Source organism: Panicum hallii, chromosome 1 (assembly GCF_002211085.1).
Source record: "Panicum hallii strain FIL2 chromosome 1, PHallii_v3.1, whole genome shotgun sequence".
NCBI lineage: Eukaryota > Viridiplantae > Streptophyta > Magnoliopsida > Poales > Poaceae > Panicum > Panicum hallii.
The window spans coordinates 8,076,055-8,097,286 of NC_038042.1; the positions used below are offsets into that span (position 1 = coordinate 8,076,055).

The following is a 21,232-nucleotide window of genomic DNA, read 5'->3' on the forward strand; positions in this document are numbered from 1 at the left end:
GGATACTCATCGCTACATGAAAGATTTCGATACATGGAAGATAAAATTTATCTTTTTATCACTCTTTTTAAAATGACGATTGTTAATTAGAAAATAGAAATATAAACTGATTGATATTAGACCAACGGTTACACGCAGGCCGATGGCCTATTTTAATTTCGTGCCGTGCCCCAGCGCGACCTAAAATGCCGCGCAGCTGGCTCATTGCTAATCTGTCCAATAGTTTTGCTTCATTTTATGTTGTCCAACAATTAATAGTTAGGTAATAACAAGGTTCAGGGGCGGAGCCCAGTTAAGGTCCGTGGGTGCACAGGCACCCAGGCCCAAATCAAACTTCAGTTATTACCATCAACTTTTCACCATATAGGTACCCCCTTGGCCCAGTTCTGTTCACCCCCCACCAGGCCCATCAGTCAAGATTGAAGCCCAATTTGATGAGCCCACACAAGCCCAGGCGCCCAGCTGCTTCCCAGGCTTCCAGGGAATCGATCCCCACTAGTACGCACGCCAAAATCAATTCATCTGTCGCCCGGCCGCCCGACGCTTCGTCTTTTTTCTCCCTCGCGACGCTTCGTGTGCTTGTCTGCCGGCCGTCTCCCATGGAAGCACGCTTTCTCTCTCTCTAATTCTCTGTTGACGCCTGACTGCTAAGCGCCCTAGCCCCTAGTAGTGGAGTAGCCGAGCAAAGGGCCAAGATTGCTTCCTGACTTCCTGATTGGCCGGCGGCCAGGGCTGCACAATCTGATTCAATAACAAGGTAAGAAATCTCTATGATTCAATCAATAAATTCATATCAAGTTGAGCCTCGAAACTGAATTCCATCTATTACCTATTGGATCTAGGATATTTATTTAGATGGTAATCCTGCATTGTGTAGGGTTAGTCGGTTAGAGTTTTAACTAGGAATTTCTTGATTAGTTGATTAAATGAATATAATGACAGCAAGCAACTGAGATTCGTTTTGTCTTACAAATGATAGGTAAATCATGGAAAGGTTTTTTAAACGGAAAGCACCAGAACTTGATGGTGCTAACCGTTCAAGGAATCCATGTTCAGCTGATATCAGTTGGGAAGAAGAAATAAAAAACGATCCACGAATGAGGAGGGAAATTGATACTTATCATCCTAATCACAGAGAGAAGGTGAGAAGGAAATATTTGGAGAATGGGCCTTGCCAGCCTCGCACTTGCAATTTTCCTAGTTCATACATTGGAGACAAGGCGAGAAGGTTTATTCCGGAATGGTTTGATGAGTTTGGAAGTTGCCTCGAATATAGTAAGTCGAAGGATAAAGCATACTATTTTTTGCTGTTTCTTGTTTAGAGACAAGAAGGATTCGGGGTACGAAATATTTGTCATTAATGGTTAGAATGGTTATCATAGGAAAGAAAGGCTAAAGTCACATGTTGGTGGTGTGGGTGGCTCACATTATATTGCCATGAAGAAGTGCGATGATCTGTTACAAACATAGATATTGCTTTCAAAGATCTTAGTGAAGTTGCTAAGAAGGCTTATTTTACTCCGTTGAATGGATCCATTGATATAGCTAGGCTATTACTGAACCAAACTGAAGCAAGGATTGCCTTTCCGACGTCATGACGAGTCAAAGAACTCCTACAACAAAGGGAACTTCAAGGAGTTCTATGATTGCTTACCAGTGCACGATCCAAAGTTAGGCGAGGCAGTGGGTACAAATGCTGCTGCAGGTAATAGTTGTATGCTGGCCCCTGAAATCCAGAGAGACATCGTTGGATGTTTTGCCAATGAAGTTCTACTCTCTATCCTAGAAGAACTTGGGAATGACGTGTTTTGCTTGCTAGTTGATGATTCAAGAGATGTTTCTTGCAAAGAACAAATGGCCGTGGTCTTGAGATATGTTGACAAACTTGGGATCGTGAAAGAGAGGTTTGTTGGTCTTGTGCACGTGAAGGAAACAACTTCTTCCCACCTTAAGTTATCTATTGATTCTCTATTTGCAAAGTTGAAACTAAGCTTAAATCAAGTTAGAGGCTAAGGATATGATGGTGCTAGTAATATGCGAGGTGAGTTCTATGGCCTCTTGGCATCACGGCTCCGTGTTAATATAGGCTGAGAAAAGCCCTCAGCGTGGCACATACAACTTGTGTTACAAGATCAAAATAGATCTCAACAACCTAGCCTATCTAACTTTGAGTGCAAGGCAAGAGAGTTTAACGTGATCCCTGAACACGTATCTATCCTAACAAACTTATATCTCTAACACCTCCCCGTCAATCTCAGCCACCATGAAGGTTGAGATTGTCTCTGAACTGTTCAAGTAATCGAACAGATAGTGCTTTGGTGAATCCATCAGCTATCTGATCACCAGAGTGGATGAAACGTATCTCTAATTTCTTCTGAGCTACCTGTTCTCTCACAAAATGGTATTCTGTCTCAATATGCTTTGTTCTAGGATGAAAGACTGGATTGTTGGACAAGTACTTTGCACCTAACTTATCACACCATCAACATGCTGTTACTAAATGAGGTATCTGTAGTTCTTCAAGCAATTTTTGAACCCACATCACCTCAGCTGTTGCATTTGCCATAGCCTTATACTCAGCTTCAGTGCTAGACTGCGATACCGTAGCTTGTTTTCTTGCACTCCATGAAATCAAATTCGATCCAAAGTAGACTGCAAAGCCCCCTATTGATCTCCTATCATCCAGGTATCCTGCCCAATCTGCATCAGAAAAGGCACTTACCAATACCGACTTGGATCTGTTGATCTTGAGCCCAAGCTTTAATGTCCCTTTAACATATCGTAGGATCCTCTTTACTGCCATCCAGTGAACTGTGGTGGGAGAATGAAGAAACTGACACACCTTATTCACTGAGAAGGATATATCAGGATGAGTGAGAGTTAAATATTGTAAGGCTCCAACAATACTCCTGTACTTGGTAGAGTCTATGATTCCCAGTTTATCTCCCTAGGCTATTGACAATTTTTCACTTGTACAAAGTGGAGTAGTTGCAGCTTTGCAATTGATCATTCCAACCCGTTGAAGTACTTCTGTTGCATACCTCTCTTATGACAGCAGAAGACCCTCCTTTTCACGCTTCACTTGAATACCAAGGAAGTAATGTAACTCCCCAAGATCTTTTAGTGCAAACTCTTCTTCCAAGTTCTTAAGAAGTAAAGAGGTTGCCTTTGAAGATGAACTTGCCACAATGATATCATCAACATATACTAGTATAAACATTGTATACTTTCCTTTGTTAAAGAAGAACAAAGAGGTGTCAGCTTTGGAGGGTGTAAAACAAAGTTGTTGCAACTTACTGCTGAGTCATGAATACCACGCTCGTGGAGCCTGTTTCAATCCATGCAAGGCCTTGTCTAGTTTGCACACATACCCTGGATTTACTTTATCTTCATACCGTGGCGGTTGTTTCATACACACCTCTTCTTCTAAAACCCCATGAAGAAAAGCATTTTGCACATCTAGCTGTCGAAGAGACCAGCCCTGTGACACAGCAACAGACAGAACCAAACGGATAGTGGCTGCTTTCACCACAGGACTGAAAGTGTCCTCGTAGTCAATGCTATACCGTTGTTTGAATCCTTTTGCCACTAATCATGCTTTGTACCTATTTGTAGACCCATCTGACTTTTTCTTTACCTTGTAAATCCATTTACAATCAATGATGTTCTTCCCTTTGGAAGGTGGAACTAGATGCCATGTCTGATTCCTCATGAGAGCTGAATACTCATGATCCATTGCATGCTTCCAATTTTCATTAGCCAAGGCTTCGTGAAGAGTATTAGGTTTAGTAGTAACAGCAAGATTACCATTGCGTACTGTACCATCAGTATAAACCTTGGGTTTACGAATACCTTGTTGAAGTCGAGTAATCCGTCGCCCTGTTTCCTCAGTGGACACAGGACTAGCTTGAGCTTCAGGAGCCGTAGAGGATCCGGCAGCCGGCAAAGTTGGAGCGATAGGCACGTGATCCAAAGAAGATCGCTGCAGCTCCCCATGTGTCGCATCCGATGAAGCAGACGACAACGGCTCAGTGGAGCTGGCTATTGTCAGGGTGGAGGCCGACCGACTACAGCTGGCGACGGGCGATGGCGAATCCTTGTTCGAACCATGCGTCGGTGGAACGAATGAATCCACCCTGATCGCAGGCGGCGGATCCAAGACAGCGGGCGCAGGAGAACCTGAATGTGTAGAAAAATCTAGAGCCTCGTGACAGGGATTAAATGCTCATCCCTAGAAGAAATAGAATTAGGATTTTGGAGATGTGAAGGGTGGAGAAGAATTTCATATCATAGCCGAGCGCCAGCATTGGGATGCAAGGAAGAAAAAGGATAGATGGTTTCATCAAAAACAACATCACGTGATATGTAGACACGGCCCGCTTTGACATCAAGACACTTGAATCCCTTGTGAAGATTACTATAGCCCAAGAAGACACATTGCTTGGACCGAAAATCTAACTTTCTATAGTTGTATGGACGCAAGTTTGGCCAACAGGCACAACCAAAGGTGCGTAAGGACTTGTAATCAGGTTTTTGTTGAGCAAAAGCTCAAGAGGTGTTACATTATTAGTGACTTTAGAGGGTAACCTATTTATGAGATAGGTTGCAGTCACAAAGGCTTCATCCCAAAATTTGAGAGGCATAGAAGCATGAGCAAGCAAGGACAACCCAACTTCAACAATATGTCAATGTTTACATTCTGCAGATCCATTTTGTTGATGAGCATAGGGGCAAGATACATGATGACTAATTCCAATTCGCTGAAAGAAGGAATTTAATTTTTGATACTCCCCCCCAATCAGTTTGCATAGCAAGAATTTTGCGATTAAAGAGTCATTCAACAAGGGCTTGAAATTCATGAAAGCATTGAAAAACTTCAGATTTGTGTCTAAGCAAATAAATCCAAGTAAATTTGCTGAAATCATCGATAAAACTCACATAATAAGTGTTTCTCCCAACAGAAGAGGGTGCTGGACCCCATATATCGGAGAACACGAGTTCATGGGGATTGCTTGACACACTAGATGATCACGGGTAGGGAAGCTGATGGCTTTTGCCCTTTTGACAAGCATCACAGATAGACTCTTTATTGGACTCACGCAGAAAGGAAATATTATTATTGCTAAGGACTTGCTGGACGACTGACGAAGATGGATGACCTAAGCGGCTATGCCACCGAGATGATGGCAACTTGGTGGCGCCAAAGGCTTGTTTATTTTGCAGGGGCTTCAAGGGATAGAGGCCTCTTTCACATATGCCTTGAAAGAGGATTTTCTTCGTTACCTGATCCTTGACCAAAAAAATGAGTGGGATGAAATTCAAAAAAGGCATGGTTGTTCGGAGCAAGTCTATGCACAGAATATAGATTCTTGTTTGCTTTAGGTATATAAAGAACATTATTTAGAAGAAGATCTTGATCAGGGGTATGAACAATACTTTGACCGGTTTGATCAATCTCCATACCTGCTCCACTTGCCGTGTGAACCTGATTGGTGCCATTGTACTTGTCCCTCACGGACAACTTCTCAAGATCAGACATGATGTGGTCAGTTGACCCCGAGTCTCCATACTAGTTGGTGTCGATGACATACGATGATGTTGCTTCTACGGATGTCTTCTCAGAGATGCCGGTGAAGGAGACATCAAACCTTTTGTAGCACTTGAGGACGGTATGCCCATCCTTGCCACAGAGCTGGCAAGTGACACGCTCACCGTTCCCGCCTTGACGACCTCCATTGCTGCGACCACGGCCATTGCCACGACCACGATTGTTGCCATTGCCATGTCCAGGACCGTGACCACCATTGCCACGACCACGCGACGCCATGTTGGCTGAAGATTGGGATCCTCCCTGAAGAAGATCCATTCTTTGTTCAAAACTAACAAGTTGAGTATAGAGCTTACCCAATGTGATAGGTTCCACACATGCGGCAACGGCCGACGCCAGTGGATTGAAGTCGATGTCCAACCCAGCAAGGATGTAGGACACCAGTTCCTCATCTTCAAGTCTCTTGCCTGCAGATGCCATCTCATCCGCTAGGCCCTTCATCTTGGTGTAGTACTCAGCAGCAGAACTGGTACCCTTGCTTGTGGTCGCCAAGGCCATGCGTGTGTTGATCACACGAGCATGAGATTGTGATGCAAACATCACTTGGATCGATGCCCAAACTTCTGCAGATGTCTCCAGGGTTGCAACCTAAGTGAGAATGTCACGGGTCAGCGACGACAGCAGATAGTTCAAGACCTATTGGTCCTGAACCACCCAATCGGCGTACTCCGGGTTTGGAGTTTCCTTCCCCTCCTTGTCAACGACGGTTGCCATCGGTGCAGCGGATGAACTATCAATGAAGCCAGCTAGCTTAGCTCCACGAAGGGCAGACATGACCTGCGCCTTCCACTGGTGGAATTTGTTCCGGGAGAGCTTCTCGGTGACCGGATAACCGATCACCGGAGCAGTAGATGATGCGGAGGATGAGGAGGGTGCCATGGATGATCCTGTGAAGGAATCCGGCTCTGATTACCATATGGAAATAGTTGAATGTGTGCCTCTCGGCATCACGGCTCCGTGTTAATATAGGCTGAGAAAAGCCCTCAGCGTGGCACATACAACTTGTGTTACAAGATCAAAACAGATCTCAACAACCTGAGCTATCTAACTTTGAGTACAAGGCAAGAGAGTTTAACGTGATCCGTGAACAAGTATCTATCCTAACAAACTTATATCTCTAACAAGTTCAATAGCTTGCAATCATTGATCCAAAGAGAAAGTAGATCAGCTTACTATGTGCACTGCTTTGCTCACCAACTTCAGCTAGTCATGGTGGCAATTGTGAGAAAATATAAGGGGATAAGCAATTTCTTATCCAGGATTTCTATCTTATTAAATGTGGTGGGTGGATCAGCTAAGAGAAGGGATATGATCAGAGATATCAATCATGAACAAGTGAGTAAAGCATTAGGGTGTGGGCAACTTGAGACCGGAACAAGGTTAAATCAATAGCAATATGCCTTCAAAGACCAGGAGATACTCAATGGAGTACCATTATAAAACTCTTAAAAGTTTGGTCAATATGTTTCCTACAATAGTTGAAGTGCTAAAAGTTGTGGAAAAGGATGATAGAGATTGGAAAAATAGAGATCAAGCATCAAATCTTCTAGTGTATTTCAGATCTTTAGACTGTGTCTTTTATTTGCATCTCAACCACAGATTCCTTATCATTAGCTTTGCAACGCAAGGATCAAGACGTTGTGGATACCATTGGATGTGTGAGATCAACAAGACTCCATTTGGATAATATTAGAAGAGAAGGGTGGGATAAATTATTAGGTGGAGTGAATGAGTTTTGTGACATGCATGAGATTGATATATTGGGAATGGATAATACATATATTGATCCCCCAATAGGCTAGGAAAAAAATCTAGAATTTCCATCAAGCATCACTATGAAGTGGATTGCTTTAGTGATGTTATTGACTGGCTAGTTCAAGAGTTTGATAACCGCTTTAATGAGACAAGCTCTCAATTACTTGCAATTGATTGCTCGGCTGCTTTCAATCGGAGAGACAATTTTCAGGATTTCGATGCGGAGAGTTTGATGAACGTAGCAAAATTAAGTTTCAGGTTGACTTGTTTTTTTGACTGAAGCAGTAGGCAGCTAAGTAGGTACCGCACCTTCGCCCCGCAAAGACCGCAAGTGCCGAGTCGTGGCCGGCCGCGTCCCATATGCTCCGTCCCGGCCTCGCTCGCTCGCCCCAACTGCCCACAACATCGAGGTCGTCCAACCCAAGGCACAGCGCGAACCTACGTGCTGGAACAACTGCTCGCTCCGAGAGCAAGCGAGCGAAGAAACCGGCGATCGGAGCGGTCGATCGTGCGAGCGGCCGGCCATGGACGCAACGCAGGGCGGCACTAGCGGCGCCCGAGTGGGAGTGGGAGTGGCCAATAAGCAGCAGCAGACCAGCTCCTCGTCGACGACGAGGAGGTGGTGGTGGTGGCCGTGGCCGTCGCGAAACAGCAGCTGCGCGACGAGGAGGTCTCTGCCGGCCGTCTGCGTCGTTGCGGCGGCCGTGGCCGCCGCCGTCTTCGTGCTCACTGCTACCGACGGCGCCTGGTGGGGCCGCTCGCCGGACGGGATGCCGGCCTCCATGTTTTTCGACGACCCGCGAGGTACGTAGGTACTACACGTTAATTACAAGGTAGCGAGACAACAAACGCAAACCCAACATAGTGCGCTTCGTCAGGTCTCGTCCTCCTCGCTGCTAAAGCCTGCTGCTTCCTCTAGCTTACCGAAACTAGCAGACAGGATGGTCTACACACACGCGCGTGCCAACCAACAACCATGTCGATTTCATCTGCATTTTTATACACAGATTATTCAACTTCTCCATCTTTTTTTGAGATATATAATTACAAACATTTGGCCATGGGCGTACGATAGATCCTTTTCATGTAGAGCCGACGACGGGCCGTGGCTATCTAGTCTAGCAATACGGCTAGTCTACGAGCAGCTACGCGACGAAACACCCTGCCGCTAGCTAGAATAATAATAGCTAGGCCCGTCGAGCGGCGCCATACGAACCTGATAAGCTCTGCCTGCGAGGCCGGCCGGCCGGCGCTGCCTAGCTAGCTCCCCACGTCGACGCGCGGCGCGGACGGAGGACCACCGGAGGACACGCACGCGGACGCCGAGTCAACCCTCGTCAACGATCGATCAAAGCCTTTTTCATTTATGCCTACATGTTGCACGTACCGTGTCTGTAAGTTTGTTGTAAGTTTTTTTAAAAAATAAATCATTATCAATGGCTAAAAAGTCACATATTCTCTTTTTTTATCCCAAAATCACATATACTGACAAAGTGAAGAACTTGCTGCTACTAGTATAGACTGGTCATGAAACATACTTTTATAGCATGTAGCTGTAGCTGCTTCAGGTTGGAATACAATATACTACAAATGTTGCTGTTCATCAAAGTGTAATACCAGAGGTCAGATCAATGCTTAAGTGGACTTGTATTTCTGAAATAATGAGGTAAACATATACAAAATTGCGAGATCAGGACCGGAAGAGGAGTAGGATCGACCTGAGAGGATAGGGGAGAGGCAGGACGTACATTGCATTGCTGGAAATCAAGAATATGATTCGGCTGGAGGGAGCAAGAATAATTAAAAGATTAGGGAGGCAGCTAAGTTACTATTTCGTAGAAGAAACACTAGGTCGTGCAGCTCATTTCTTCTTAATCTAAAGATATTTGATATAAAAAATGAAAAATATGGGGGGGAGCCATACACCAGTACAAAAGGCTTATTATGTTATCCCGGTTTTCCAACCGGGACCGCCAATCCGGGACTAAAGGTCCGCGCTTTTAGTCACTAATCTGGCAACCGAGACTAAAGAAGACTTTTAATCCTGGTTGGTAAAGAGGTTCCCAGCTGCGGCGAGGCAGGGACCTGGTTGGAAGATTCTTTTTTCTTTTATTTTTTCTGTGTTCCTTTCCATTCATTCTTTTTTTGTTTCAGCTACATTTCCATATTCGAAATTACGTAGTATTTTATAGTCCTACACGTGCTTGTTCGAGCTGAGTATGAAATCCATTGATATATATATATATATATATAGACACACACACACATAGCAAGTGGGATTCACCGCTAAAGTGTAACAAAGTTTTATATGACATCTATGCTATATTTACTAGTTCTATCAAGAATGTATCCACCATAGTGGAATTCGCCATCTGATTTGATGACTTGCTTATAAATAAATCCTGCCATAGCTTCTTGAATCGCCAAAACTCTTTCTTGTGGAAGGAGCTGATCCCGCATCCTACGGATTTATAAAAAAGTGAAAAATACTAATTATGATAATTTTCAAAATTAGTTGAAACATTGCAAAATGTTGTTTATTACTTACTTCCGCTTTTCAAGAAGTATAAGTCTTATAAGAACCTACAAGAGTGTGAATGTACTCGCAAACATAGTATACACATAAATTATTGCCATGTACTTGCCTCAAACACTTTAAGACAAAAGAAGTCACTAGGTAATGAATATGTAATGAAATAAATAAAACGTGCAAAACAGCATCCACTATGTACAGGAAAGTCTGACTTCAATCTAAGTTCGCATGTGAAATTACGTGGTTATTTTTCACTTAACTTTTCCCAAACCCTGCACATGACCGAGAACGAATCAATATATTTATCACTAAACGCATGTAAGGAATTCTCATAATTAGTAATTACCTTTTCAACAAGTTGGTAATGTCTTTGTAAAGTTCTAGCTTTTTCTTCAATGAGTCCATAACAATCGCTAAGCGCATGTCAGGAATTATGTTAATTAGTATCCAGTGATTTCTGTAAGATTGTACAGAACCACTTTTTGTTAGGGTTAGAAAAATTCAATTATACAAAAGTAAAAGGGGTTACATGGCAGAAAACACTCATTGAAAGTTGCAAGGAAACACTATGTTCTTCTTATAATGCTGAATGGATAAGAACTTGTATAAGTTATAAAATATTTCTTGAGGGTCGTCCTTTAGAGTAATGCAATTCACAACCACTGGGTTGACGAAGCCCAAGTGAAAGTAGTCATTCTTCCTACGAGTTTGAATCTCCATTCTATGTGATACAAAAGAAACAAGGAATCTATAGATTGAGGGCATATAATAAGATTCGCTAATTATGTAAATGAAAATTGAAGAACACCACTTACAGAAGCCAGGTGCTGATGAAACTGATGTCGAGGGCGTCTTGATGGTATAGTTGGTATAATTCTTCGAAATACAACCTCATCACATCCTTGCCATGAAAGTAATCTTCATCTTTAATCCGTACACCCATCATACAGTCATACGGCTAGACGCGACCATGTAGTAATCATGTAGTCTGCACATTTGCGTTGGAAGCACAAGCAAGACTTCTGGGGGAACAATGCTCTTGCGAAACTTATATTTTCATCTAGCAACTCCCAGGTGTATTTCAAGTTCATCAAGCCCTGCAACTTGAGCCGCCGAGAGACGAGAGGTGCCCAGAAAAGCAATTAGCCCTTGTTGTTCTGTTGGTAGCATGACGAGCGGTTCAATTGATTGCTTCTTTTAGGCTCCGAGCTATGGAACATCAGACAACCCAGCAGATTTCTTCTTCTTCTCGTATGACTTGGTAATTGAGCGGTCATACTGTGATGGTGGAATGAATTTCCTCCTATTTGCATCGGTCATTTTTAAGAAAAAGGCTGAATCTGCTAGATTTATTGTACCTTCTTTTCCGGCTTCTTTGGTTTGAAGTGCTCGTCAACCGCTTTCTTAGTTTCCTCACAACATTCCTCATAAGTTTTCTCCCATAGTAGCTTAATAGGCTCCTTAGCTTTCTTCTTGGTCCGCTCCTTCTTCTTCGGAGGCTCTTTAACTGATGATTGCTTCTTCGGCGGTTGCTTTTGCTTATTTGCCGGCGGCGGAGGAGGTGAAAGAGGAGACCGTTGCCTAGGAGGAGGTGACTGAGGAGAAGCTAGCTGCCCAGGAGATGAAGCAGGTGACCGTGGACTCATGATAGGTGCCCTTGAAGGAGAATGTTGTGGTGCAGGTGGTAGAGACGGTGGACTCGTGCTGCATGCCCTTGGAGGAGGTTGCGGAGATGCTGGCCTTGATGCCTGATTAGTAGGCTTAAAGAGGATGTTGCGCTTCTCCCACAGGATCGAACCATGAATGGCCTATGCTAGTTTCGTCTCCACATTACCTTCAGGAATGTCGAGCTCGAGCGTCTCATAATCCTGGCACACTTCCTCCACACCTACTTTAGCGTATCCAACAGGAATCGGTTGTCCATGGTAGATATCTCCTGGTTGGGTTGGCGCAACAGCACCGTGGCCAACCATGAAGATTATGCCCTTGTGTTTACTTTGCAGCGCAGAAGGTGTCCGTTGAGTGATATCATCCATAGGATAGCGCTGCTAGCTGGTTTCAACTGCGTTATTGATAGTAGCTCCGTGGAAGCGCAGCTGCTTCTTCTCTGAGACACATTAGATTCGTTGATATTAGGCACCGAAGCTGGTTGTGATTGCTGCTGCTGACTCATTGCTATGGCAACTTGTCATTTCACTTCACCCGCCATTCTGGGATCATTAGATACAACTGTTCTTTGAGCCTTCTCAAGCGCACTTGCTCCTCGTTCTTCCTTCTTTGTTGGCTTCTGTAAGAGTCGATGCACTGGTTGAACCTATATTTCCACGGAATCACGCCTTTGCCTCGTGTTCGACCCGGATGTTCTGGATTCTCAAGGGCATAAGTCAGCTCATCTTTTTCTCTATCAGGCTGGAATATTCCCTAGGCAACTACATCTATGGCCTCTTGTAGTCTAATGGCTGCTCGCTGAACTCTTTCGCCAAAAATGAACTCGCCATTCTTAGGGTTCAAGGTTCCGCCATGACCATAAAACCAGTTCCTTGAACATTCAGGCCAGTTGATGGTTGTAGGTGTGATGCCTCTAGCAAGCAAATTTTGTTCTATCTTCTTCCATTTCGGGATTGCGATCTTGTATCCACTTTGCCCTAGAGTGTGGTGATATTTTTTTTCGATGCATTTTCTTTGTTCCTTTGCACCCACCGAATATCAAGCTCCAAACACTTATATACCACAAATGCATCCTAGTGGTCCTCTGTTTTTCAAATGCTCCTGTAAATGTTGGTATTTTCCCTTGCTTAATATAATCCTTAACCAAATTCTTCTTGAAGGTCTGAAATTGTATGGCCATCTTCCTGAAGGTCCAATCCTTAACTAATTCTTTAGACTCTAGTGGAAGTGTGAAATTATTCTTTAATTCACGCTAAAGCTGTTCCTTATCTCTTTGAGGCACCACTACACTTTGCTCATTTGCATTATTGGATTTCCACAACCTAAAGCTGATCGAGATATGGTCCCTCACAAGACGTCCACATTCTCTAATGTATTTCTCTGCAGCATTGGCAGGAGTCATGAGTTCGCCATCATGCGCCACTTTTATGATAATGTATCGCCCTTCCAATTTTCTGGTGGGGCCTCGTTTGCCTCTTTTACGCTTCTTCGATGCCGAGGGCTACAAATAAAAGACATATTATTATGCATGCTCAATAATAGTCATTACCTATATTATTTTATATATATACATATAGAAGAATGAAATGTTAGATATATATACATTCTTGGTTTGTTGATCAGCACCATCATCGGATTGCTCAATCCCGTCACCGGACATATTGAGGTATGTGTTGGTATTGCTGGCATCATCATCACCTGCGTTTTCTTCTTCGACATGATGATGAGCATTAGCACCGGCTTCTTTTTCTTCGACATTACCATCGACAATCATGTTCATTAGGAACTGATTACAACCTTCATCCTCTCTCGGATCCATCTTAACTAGTAATAGAATACAAATAAAAAATCAAGAATTTGTATAAAATAATTAACACTAAGTAACTACACAATTTCTAAGGACTTCTACATAATTATCAATAGACTTCTCCAGTGTTAGTTATGTAAAATAACACTAAGAATCAGCCCTATAAAATTTCTAAGAACTTATACTTAAGTAACTGTAACTGTAGACTTCAGGGTTAGCTATCAAAAAATAACGCTAAGGATCAACCCTGTACAATTTCTATGGACTTATACATGAAATTTCTAGAAATATGTACTAAAGTAAATATACATGAAATTTTCAAGAATTTAATGTAGTCACTGACGTCGGTATCAATTTCCACAAATTAATCTAGTCTAGTCACAATAGCCACCATACAAATTTTGTAGAAATTTTTCTAGTCATTAAAGTAAATATACAAATTTCTAGAATTTTTTCTAGCCACTAAAGTCACTATGCAATATATACATTAAATTTTCAAGAACTATGTCTTGTCACTAAAGTCACAAGCAAGTCTACAAAAATGACACAAACTACAAGTCTATATGTATATATAATAATATTTTCAAAGAACTCTAAGTAACTGACTTTATAAAAAAAATACTAAGTACTTGACTTTATATATATACATTCGAGACTTCAATAATAACCTAAAAAATTGAATCTTTTTGTTAAATCTTTATGATTTTGCTCACAAGCCATTTCATTTTTCTAACAAATTAAACCAAATAAAACTAACTAATTAATTATACTAACAAACTAACCAATTAAACATCTAAACCAAATAAAAATCGCTAGTTTCATGATATAAATCTAACAACATACAACTTAACATACAAAACACAAAAATAATTCAAACAACTAACCTAACACAACGCACACACGCACAACACACACAACACACGCGCAGGCACACTCACACAGTACTGCTGTGGCCGGCTAGCGCTGTACAGTAGCAATGCAAGGGGCGACGCAGTTGCCGGAGGAGGGGCACGGCGAGGCGTAGCTGCCGAAGGAGGGGTACGGCGCATAGGAGGGGCACGGTGCTGCACAGCTGCCAGAAGAGGCTCGAGCGGCGGCACGGCGACGGCGGCCGGATCCGATGTGGAGCGGTGGACGATGGGAGGCGGCGGTGGCGATGGCGGCCATGTAGGCAACAAGGATGAGGAGGCGAAGAGCGTCGGTGGGGGGACGCCGGAGGAGGTCGGGGGGCGCCGGACGTCGTCGACGGCCGGACCGATGCGGCGGCCCAAATCTGGCGCTGATGGTGTGTCTTAGCGGTGTTGGCGGAGGCGCGCGGCGCGGCCGTGCGCAGGGGGGCGGAGGCACCGGTGCGACAGACGTAGAGGCGGCGACGACGTTGGTGCAGAGGAGAGACGGCGGCCAAGATCGAGAATGGAGAAGGGAGAAGGGGAGCTAGGATATATAGGGGGCTACCTTTAGTCCCGGGTGGAACGACGAACCGGGACTAAGGCTGTCTCCAGCGATATCCTCCAAATCCCATCCTCTACATCCTTCATTTACAGAATTCTCTACAAGATTCTCTCCTCTATATCTCATTTCTCTCCAACAACGTTCTCTAAATCTCATTCTCTATACATTAAACCCTATATTAGAAACGTATTTTGTTCCAAATTTTTGTACGTACGTATTTAGCATACCTCAAACGCTATGGATATATTTTATTTTTATTTAATTTAGTGTTTGAAACGTAAAGAAAAAATAGAGAAGAGGAGAGAGAATCTCTATATATAGAGGAAACCTGTAGCGTTCTCTATTTTAGAGGATCATTTAGAGAACGCTGCTGGAGCAGTAGAGAATGGAATCTTCCTCTATATATAGAGTACAGGATCCTTTACAGGCGTCCGCTGGAGATAGCCTAAAGCCCAATTTCGGCAGGCCACAGGAAAATTTCAGCCCACCTTTAGTCCCGAGTGGATCTACCACCCGGGACAAATAGGGACATGTTCCAGTTTTTATATACTATTTTCATTTTGATTTATTTTTTTATAAATGCGTTAGCAGTTGTTAATTGCGTAAAAAATAATTTATGGGTAAAAAAATACCAAACAAAGTATTTCATCATGTTGGCCCCGAATGGCAATGTCATCACCGCATGGTCAAGGTTAACGACAGATACATGTTCCAAAATAAAGATTTTTTTTTACTTCTCGATAGTTTTAATATGACCCTGAATAAATACATCGTTAGAGTGTCAAAGTAATTCATTCATAGTATAATACCAAGTATACATCTTTTTTTCACTTTCAATAATTATTCAATTTGGCATTTCACATTCACACATTTCACATTGCACATTCAAATCCACATAAGGTCATATATACATACTCTCATTCTAAAAATAAAAAATCCTACTATACTCATTTTCGTATCCATATTTTTTCTAAATAGTATTCCTCTCTCTATGTATATACTCCCATTCCAGAAAATAACATTCTACTCTATGCAAACCTTAAGTAATTTGAGCTCAAATGGTGTATAAATCGAAAAAACTCCAATATTTTTTCCAATCTAAAAAACATCAAAATCTCTATTTCTAAACCATGAAATGAGCTACAATAGCAATGGAAGATGAAAGGATGAAGTTTCTAACCTTTAAACCATTGGATGGATGGGGGAATCAAAAACCTTCACAAATCGTGGAGAAAATTGGCATGACCTTCCCTCACCCGAGAGCCAAGAACAGAAAGAACACGAATGGAGGAATGGCTCGGGCAGGGGAGGAAGAAGGGGATAAAAGGGTATGGGGAATTTAGTCCCGGTTGGAGCCACCAAGTAGGACTAAAAGTCCCTCATTTGTCCTGGTTGGTGTCGGTGTTTTACCGCCACGACCATGGAGGAATACCTCTGAGGTGGTAAGTTTCTAAGTAGGGTGTCACCGAGATCAGGAACTCAAAGGTGCAAGAAACATAAAGTTTAGATTGGTTCAGGCCGCCGAGAGCGTAATACTCTACGTCCAGTGTGGTTTGTATTGTCTTAGGTGATGATCGGGTGATCTGATATTTGGAGGGGGTCTTGCCTGCCCTTATATAGTTTGGGGGGATAGAGTTACATGGAAGTTCTAGTCAGATATGAGCTCAGGAGTCCTACCCGAGTAGTATTCTGGTAGTTTCCTTCTGTTCCGACTATGTTTACTACTGTATGAGAAGTTCTACTACACTACGAGTAGTTACAACTGGTGTAGGACTTGGACCATGTCCCACCCCTTATCCTGTAAGATTTAGGCCATGTGCGCAGTCCTGTAGGTCCGGGTCTGACAAACCTCCGAACTCTTTGTAGACGAGTACCGTAGGCTTCCGAGTACTTCTGAAGGCGCTTCGGGTTCTCCGAACTCCATCTTGAAGGTGTCTTCCGAGTACTTCCTTGGCTGCATCGAGACTGTGAGGTGCTCATGCCCCGAGTAGTTTGTCAAATTTTCTTTCATATAGGGTGTGATTGAACTCGCACTGCATGTAGAGCAGCCCCCAAGCCTTAGGTTGACTCGTAGAATCAGGCTGAGGGTCAATTTAGTCTCGAGTCTTCTGTCTTTATCTTTCAAAAGATTCGAAAAATAAGTCGCTGATGACAAGTGTCCTGCGGCCCTCAAGCCTTAAATCCAAATTCCTAAGGTTTGGAATAAAGGATCCAAGAAATCGTGGTATGCAACGATGGTAAAAATTTAATGGTTAAGATGGGCAAATTGGTTCAGAAATTCAAAAACCACTTTTTTAGGATGAATTCCCTAAAAAATGGATAAACAAATAAACAAATAACTTATCCAAAATGTGTCATAAATTACCGCTCAAATTAAACCTTGTTTGCTGAGAGTTGTGTCATATCCAGCCCCCGAGCCTGGGAGCTAGATGAGTCGCACAATACACACCTAGTAGTCGGTGGCGCTAGCCCCCGAGCCTATGCATTGGCCAAGTTGCCGCTGGATCTTGAACTGTCGATGAAGCCGACTAGTCGGAGTCGATTTCGACTAATTCTGTAGACTAGACGAGGAGTTGAAATAATCGAACACGCGTAAAACTAGTCGGGAACTAGTAAACATAGTGTTATGGGAGCAAGGTCCCTTCAGTAAATTTGCACGTAAGACCAGTCGTGAACCAGTGAAACGGAGTAGTACTGGGAGTATGGGAGCGATGCCCCTTCAGTAACATAGAATACTAGTCGGAAACTAGTAATCTGAGCGTTACTGGGAGTATGGGAGCGAGGCTCCTTAAGTAAACTTGCACGAATACCAGTCGTGAACCAGTAAATAGAGTAGTATTGGAAGTATGGGAGCGATGCCTATTTAGTAACATAGAATACTAATCAGAAACTAGTAATGTGAGCGTTACTGGGAGTGTAGGGGCGAGGCCCCTTCAGTAAACTTACATGAAAACCAGTCGTGAACCAGTAAACGGAGTAGTACTGGAAGTATGGGAGCGATGCCCCTTCAGTAACGTAGAATACTAGTCGAACAAATGGGCTCGTGGATCTCCAGTTACGGCTGGAGCCATCAACCGGGACAAACGAGGGACTTTTAGTCCCGGTTGATGGCTCCAACCAGGACTACATATCCCCCACCCTCCCGATAGGCCCCTAGCCGTTGAATCCGAGTCTAATGCTTTCATTGGTCCGGGCTTAAAACTGGCTGAGACAAATGAGAAGGATGAAAGATGGTTCCCTTAGTAGTGATAGCTCATGCCAGCCCCATAATACTGGTGCCGTCACTGTACATGTTCGGCTATAATATAGAGTTGACCTCTTTTTAGATGCCGTGATAGATGCAAGGATAACACCACGAATTAGATTGATGAAGGCGAGACATGAGAGATGGTCGGTGCAACAATGTAAGTCATGTTATACGTACATCAAAAGCTAGGCAAGGCTAATAAGGACGGCACGTCGATCACTTGCTTGCTACAAAAAGATGAAAGAGAGAGGTCATACTAGCTACAGGGCATGTGATTAGGTGTGGTGTTGGAGTTCAGTATGTTGACTATCGATCAAGATGTCTCCATGTCGACAAAAGCTGATGAGTGTACTTCATTGAATAAAGCTGATCATAGGAGTAACACATTTCATTACGTATTATTAGTCATTATATAATCGATCACAATGTTTGGGTGGAGAACATGTCGTCGTCTTGGCTATATATGCTACGACCGGAACACTATATTGATGTGTCAAAGGATATATAGAGCATTCATCACCTTAGGGTGGGCAACAGGGCGACTACGACATATATACATGATCTAGGAGCAGTTAGAATAGACCATTGTGTCGTCAAGTCTAGCTCTTACCTTGAGGAAGTACACGTAGGCCACCATCTTCAATATAATGTTCAATGTCCTTTAATTGTCCAATATGCTTCCAAATCCTATGATGACTTGCTTGACCATTGCCATTATTTTTACACACCTCCTAGACTAAGGGGGTGTTTGGATCCAAGTGGTAATATCCAAAAGTGCTAAACTTTAGCACCAGCGTATCCAAACAGAAGTGCTAATAGGATGGGCTAAAATTCAGCTAAGACTAAAAACTTTAGCAAGAGTATGGGTGCTAATAGGTGCTAAAATTTAGCACTTAATTTTAGTACATCCAAATAGACCTACATGCGCCTGGAAAAACAGCCTTCATTCATTTACAAAAGCATGCTATTGCTGGAGCTTATAGCGGCTATAGCTGTTAGGAAGGGCAGGCGCTATGGCATTTAGCCCACTAAAACCGGCTATAACCCGCTAAATGTTTTAACGGCAGCTCTGCCGCTGAACGCTTTAACCGGCGATTTAAAACCGTGCTTTTAATACACTAATCGTAATGATGTCGGCAGCTGTATTCATGATGCAATCGCGCTCACTGAATATTAGAACATATTCAGACGTCATTTACCTTTTTAGAACCTTGAAACCACACATAATAAATTGTATTAGGGAACGAAACACCTCACTGTAACCTGTTTAGAGTGCAAGAAAGAATTTTGCAAAATTCAACCGAGGTAGCGCTCATTCCTCATGCAAATTAGAAAATTCTATTGTTGATCAGTACATTTCGCGCTAATTCAAGAAAGTTGATCTCTTGAATTTATACTGAAAAGCTTTGTTTCTAATTTTTTTTGTACGTGTGATGAAACAGACTGGGATCCTCGGTCGAACATCACCGCCAACCATCTCCTCGACGGCCTTCTTACCGCAGACTTCACCTACGGGTCGTGCCGGAGCCGGTACCAGTTCGCCGGCTACCGCAAGGAGTCGTCGCACAAGCCGTCCCCGTACCTCATCGCCAAGCTCCGGAAGCAAGAAGCCCTACAAAAGCGATGCGGCCCTGGCACGGCCGCGTATAAGGAGGCTGTCCGGCGGCTCGACTCCGGCGAGGGCGTCGTCGACGATGGCTGCCGCTACCTCGTGTACATCAGCTACCGCGGCCTCGGCAACCGCATACTCGCCATCACGTCGTCCTTCCTCTACGCGGTGCTCACGGAGCGCGTCCTCCTCGTCGACGGCGGCAAGGACGCCGCCGACCTCTTCTGCGAGCCCTTCCCGGGGACGACGTGGCTTCTGCCGCTCCCCGGCTGGTTCTCCTCCTCCCCGCTAAGGCGCCTCCAGGGCTACCTGGGCGGCTCCAAGGAGAGCCTCGGGAACATGCTGCAGAGCGACGCCGTCACCGTGTCCGCCGGTGGGAACGTGTCGTGGTCGGCGCCGCGGCCGCCGCCGTATCTGTACCTCCACCTCTCCGGCGGCTATGGCTTCCACGACAAGCTCTTCTTCTGCGGCGCGCACCAGAGGCTCCTCGGCGAGGTGCCGTGGCTCTTCATGTGGACGGACAACTACGTCGTGCCGGGGCTCTTCCTGACGCCACCGTTCACCGGTGAGCTGGAGGCCATGTTCCCGGAGAAGGACGCCGTGTTCTACCACTTGGGACGGTACCTCTTCCATCCGACGAACGCCGTCTGGCACGCTGTCACGAGGTACTATCGCTCAAACCTCGCCAGCGCCGCCCAGCGAGTCGGCGTGCAGATCAGGGTGTTCCAGAAGAAGCAGCCCCCGCAGGTCGTCCTGGAGCAGGTCCTCTCCTGCGTCCGCGGCGAGAAGCTCCTCCCGGAGACAACCGCGGCCAACGGCACGTCCTCGCACGCCGTCCTGGTGACGTCGCTGAGCTCGTGGTACTACGAGCGCATCAGGGACGAGTTCGGCGGCAGGGTCGCCGGCGGCGTGCACCAGCCGAGCCACGAGGGGCGGCAGCGGTGGGGCGACGCGGCGCACGACATGAGGGCGCTGAGCGAGATTTACCTGCTCAGCATGTGCGACGTGCTCGTCACCAGCGGCTACTCCACGTTCGGGTACGTCGCGCAGGGGCTCGCCGGGCTGCGGCCCTGGGTGATGGCCAGGGCGCCCATGTGGGCCGACGACTGGAGGGAGGGGCTGGATCCACAGGAGCCGCCTTGCCGGCGGGCGGCTTCCGTCGAGCCGTGCTTCCACTCGCCGTCGGCCTACGACTGCGCGGCAGGTAGGGACGTGGACCTGGACAAGGTGACGCCGTACATCAGGCGCTGCGTGGACGTCAAATGCGGCATCAAGCTTGTCAATGAGAGCAGCAGCCAATGGTAGTATTTGTGTGACAGGCATGGCAGTAAGCTGATATGCTATTTGGCTCAAAAATAGATCAGAAAATAAGGCACCAAAGGTAGAAGAAACACTCATTCAGTAGATAGGTGAATACTGTAGATGCATACGTTATACAGAAAGAAAGGTGGAAATGAACTGTGGTGGCAATCTTGGTGTTTTGACTTATAGTGTGGAACAAGTGGTAATCTTGTTAACTAATCGGCAGACTTCAAATACTGCTTACCGAAGCA

General features: G+C 44.6%; 1 protein-coding gene and 1 non-coding gene across 3 annotated transcripts; one reads left to right on the top strand and one right to left on the bottom strand.

Moving 5' to 3' along the window:
* Window positions 1-5,871: 5,871 nt before the first annotated feature.
* LOC112879129 lies at window positions 5,872-6,010 on the bottom strand. The gene has a single exon (XR_003225954.1). It is a non-coding gene; the product is annotated as a small nucleolar RNA Z247 (small nucleolar RNA).
* A 1,620-nt stretch (window positions 6,011-7,630) lies between these two features.
* On the top strand, window positions 7,631-21,229 carry LOC112890973 (galactoside 2-alpha-L-fucosyltransferase-like). 2 transcript variants are annotated; one of them, XM_025957861.1, is made up of 2 exons: window positions 7,631-8,167; window positions 19,513-21,229. In XM_025957861.1, exons 1-2 carry the CDS (start codon window positions 7,888-7,890, stop codon window positions 20,982-20,984), a joined length of 1,752 nt encoding a protein of 583 aa, XP_025813646.1. In that variant the 5' UTR covers window positions 7,631-7,887; the 3' UTR covers window positions 20,985-21,229. The 2 variants fall into 2 exon arrangements, with proteins under 2 accessions (XP_025813646.1, XP_025813654.1); XM_025957869.1 differs by lacking the exon at window positions 7,631-8,167 and adding an exon at window positions 8,186-8,742.
* Window positions 21,230-21,232: the final 3 nt, after the last annotated feature.